Source organism: Liolophura sinensis, chromosome 11 (assembly GCF_032854445.1).
Source record: "Liolophura sinensis isolate JHLJ2023 chromosome 11, CUHK_Ljap_v2, whole genome shotgun sequence".
Classification (NCBI taxonomy): Eukaryota; Metazoa; Mollusca; class Polyplacophora; order Chitonida; family Chitonidae; genus Liolophura; species Liolophura sinensis.
Window position 1 is genome coordinate 17,015,046 of NC_088305.1, and position 3,941 is coordinate 17,018,986.

The 3,941-nt window shown below is 43.6% G+C and overlaps 1 protein-coding gene across 1 annotated transcript; it reads right to left on the bottom strand.

The window, feature by feature from the left end:
• Window positions 1-473: 473 nt before the first annotated feature.
• LOC135478127 (uncharacterized) lies at window positions 474-3,160 on the bottom strand. Its single transcript, XM_064758398.1, has 4 exons — window positions 3,071-3,160; window positions 2,528-2,813; window positions 900-1,453; window positions 474-482 (listed from the first exon to the last, which is right to left on the bottom strand). The coding sequence occupies exons 1-4, from the start codon at window positions 3,158-3,160 to the stop codon at window positions 474-476; spliced, it is 939 nt and encodes a 312-aa protein (XP_064614468.1).
• Window positions 3,161-3,941: the final 781 nt, after the last annotated feature.

The following is a 3,941-nucleotide window of genomic DNA, read 5'->3' on the forward strand; positions in this document are numbered from 1 at the left end:
TACCTGTACGGGATCTCATATTTGTCAGATTTTAACGTTAATCGGTGATGGTACCATGGGCAGATTTACCTGGTGAATATAGATACAGATAAAAAGGAGTCGCATTGTACATTTGTTCATTTCAGCGGCTGCAATATGGTTAAACTAAATGACAAATTCCCCTTTATGTAGCGACTTTATATTTATTTATTAGTTTGATCGATGTTTTATGCCGTACTGAAGAATAGTTCACTTATACAACGGCCAGCTTTATCGTGGTAAGAAATCAGATAATGCCCATGGGAAAACCACAACCATCCGTAGGTTGCTGGGAGACCTTCCCACGTATGACAGGAGAGGAAACCAGGATGTGCTGGAATTGAACTCGCATTGATCAGAGGCTTAAAAAAATATATGAACTTCTTAACAGAAGCAGCTCGTCAAACAGCAGTCGTAAAACCCTGAGCAGAAAAAGAGTTATTTATTAATAACTATTATTCTTTCTGAAAATAGCATACATGAACCTTCATTAAAACCATTACAAAAGTCGAAAGCAAACTAGCCAGAAGAAAAGCATAGATGCTTGTCATGGGTTCTGAGAAGTGCTCAAGCAGGTATCCAATAACTACAGGGTTTAAAAAACATCCGACATTTGAGGAAGCAATAACAATGGAGGACACCATACCCGATGATATGTATGTGTATGTGTTGGTTATTGAAATGCTTAGTGGATATAACGGGGACATAAATAGACCCAAAAGGGCTATTAAGATCCATGAAAAAACGCTTTGAATCTCTAAGAACCAAATGAGCAGAACCCACACAGTGTTTAAGCCTAAGAAACATCCCATTGCGAGGTTGAACGGTTCCATCATCCTTCCCAGGTAAAAGCCAACAACCTTTCCCCCAGTATAGCATACCCAGAACACGGTAGTAGCTTTGGCGCCATCAGACTTTGACCAGTCCATGCTGTGCACCAAAATGGTTGTTACGTAGTTTTGAATGCCATCCTCCACGCCGTAGAAAAGTGCGAAAAACACTGCCACAAATGCAAGGAAGACAAACAGCGGGTAACTCCAGAGTTCCCTTGAATCGGACTGGAGGTTATTATTTTCCCTCTCCTCGGAATTCGTTCCGGTCTTGTACCGGTGTTTGTTAGCACAAGAGGCTGTCTTCGAAAGTGCCGCCGAAAACAAGGCGATAGCTCCAAAAATGAGAAATGGCATGTAGATAAGGCCCACATCCTTAGTCTGTACACCATCGTCAGTCACTTTGACCTCGGAAGTAGGATTACCCGGGTTGAGGTGTGCAGATGACACATTATTGACCAACATCGATGTCGTCGATAGCGGGTTTAGGAACGGTTCTGCGATGACTGGACCCAAGATACCACCGACGGAGAAACAGAAATAGACCAGTTGGTTGTAGGCGGCGTGGTCCTCAAACCACTGTTGAACCACCAGGAATGGGACCACTGTAAGAGAGAAAACCGAAACAACATGTTATCAAGTAAGAGATCGCGTGTTACAGATATTTATTAGAATGTTTATAATGCATCAAGACAGACTACTTACCTTGGCGTCACCAGTTTCTGGGCGCTAACATGAAATATACTTCAGATGGATTTGTGTGCATGTTAAACACAGCCTATTGACAGCCAGGATTTTCATACTTTCTGGTGTGTAAACCGTTCGTTCGCAGGTTTCTGACAGATATTACAACGTTCGGCCGGAGAGGAAGCCAGCATCAGCTGTACTTGAACTCGTAGCAAATGCATTGATGAGAGGCTCCTGAGTCATTGCGCCGCGCTGGCATGTTAATCACCTCGGCCACAGAGGCCCCGCATTGTGTTTTGTGCATCCTACTCCGCTACCCCAGTTTAGTTACACTGGGCAAGTAGGCAATGTTATGGGGGAAAATACATTGGTGTGAGTGAGGGCTTAACGTCGTACTTTTTTTCAGTCATAGGACTAAGGATGTCCACCTCTCTTTTCTCTACTGCTGCTTCACTGAGACGACTTAGCGAAGGGAAGTAGGTCGCCCCACCCGAGCCGTTTCACTGATACGGGTTAACCAGTCGTTGCACTCGTCTCTTAATGCTGAACGCCAGGCGAGAAGTCTACATCTTCGTCTTTTCAGGTGTTTGGTGTGACATGATCCACACTTGCACTTGATCTACCGCTCCCAAGGAGGACGCGCTACCAACTGAGCCATCCGCGCCGGTCTAAGATAAATTAAATTTAGGTGTCCAATGTATACTGAGGGCCTCTGTGGACAAGAAAGCGGTTGGCGTGCAAGTGCAGCACAATGACCCAGAAACCTCTCGCCAATGCCGCCCGATTCAAGACATTCTGATGTTGGCTTCCTCTCCGGTCGTATGTAGGGAGGTCTGCCAGCAACATCCGGGTTGTCTTGGCTTTCCCCTGGCCAAGACCTGCTCGGTGTTATAATGCTGGTCACCGGTGTATAAGTGAAATGTGCTGGAGCACGACGTACAAAATAACCAAATATATAAATTAACCAAATAAAACTAGATTTCTCACCTTACCTGTTTCTGTGAATCCCATGCCAACGGAAGTAACAAAATTCACCGACAAAAGCAAGGCAAATGAGGTTGGCCATGGTATTAGGGCACCAAAAACGCCTGTGATTAATAGGCTCGTGGTGAGGGTGACATCCGCATAGCCCCTATCACATAGGAAGCCTGCCACTACGGACCCCAGAATAGACCCCAGACCAGAGACCACGAATAGGTAAGAACCGGTTTTCACGTCAGTCTCTGTTAGGTGTAATAGGTCAATAAAGGTCACCCCGAGTAAAGCAGCCTTTAAACCCTGAACAACAGCAGAAAGATTTGATTTCTCTCAGTGATATTTAGAAACCAATGTTAATAACACAAGTTGCAATTTATTAGGCGCCACTGGTGTAGAATTACTCAACATGTTATGTTGTCATCATATTTAATATACAATCACATTATTAAAATATTTAGGTTTAACAATATTATTTGTTTTGAGTAAAAACTTCTACTTACCAATGTAGCTAAGGCCAAGCCTAAGCACACCATCTGAAAGTGTTTCCACCAGCTTACCTTCCGCTTCCCTAAGCCAGCGTTTTCTGGCAGTAATTCCTGTGACTCTAAAGGCAATGTGTTGCCATTGGCCTCTGAAGCCTTGCACATATTACATTTATCTTGGGTTCAACGTTTTTCAGAATTAAAATGTACTTAGATTTTGGTTATCATTCAAACACACGTACTATTTATTCACGTTGTGTATATCACCCAGTAAAAATAAACACAGCTGTCTTGGTGTGCCAGCAGTGCTTTTTGTCATCTGCCTGTCACGTGAACACTATTCACTGTAAATCCCCCTCCCCCCCTCGAAAAAAACCCTGCAAATGTGTGCTGGGCAGCTTCATTATAGTAGTGTAGATTTGCCTGACTGCAACCGCCTCCATTCTGTTCGCTAGTATACGGATGCTGGCATTTGCGGATCGATAAGTTCATTTTACGTTTGATTCACCCACAAGAGGCGCAAATTTTGCATACGGGATTAGTATGAATTTGAGACAGGAATTGGCGATTTACGTCAATAAAGGTGGACGAAACCGAGGCGCTCTAATTTAGACCACCACATACAAGGATTGATTGATTGATGTGTAGCCGTTGGTCTACCTTAGTTTTTCTTTTACGGTTTCTGTTTCATGCCGACTTCAGGACGAGATGGATTGTTTGGAATTTTGCTATCCTTACTCGGATAGCAATATACTGGGCAGACGGATTCTGCATATGGCGTGTACCAGACATTCCGTCTCGTAGCCTTTATTTGGCCCTGTGTGCTACGTGATGATTTCAACCAACGTCAGTTTTTATCACAAAACTGGTGTTACTCAATCAAACTCTGTTTGTGAAGTATTATAATGAGTATATTTCGCTCTGCAGATGAAATTCTCTTAGTAAC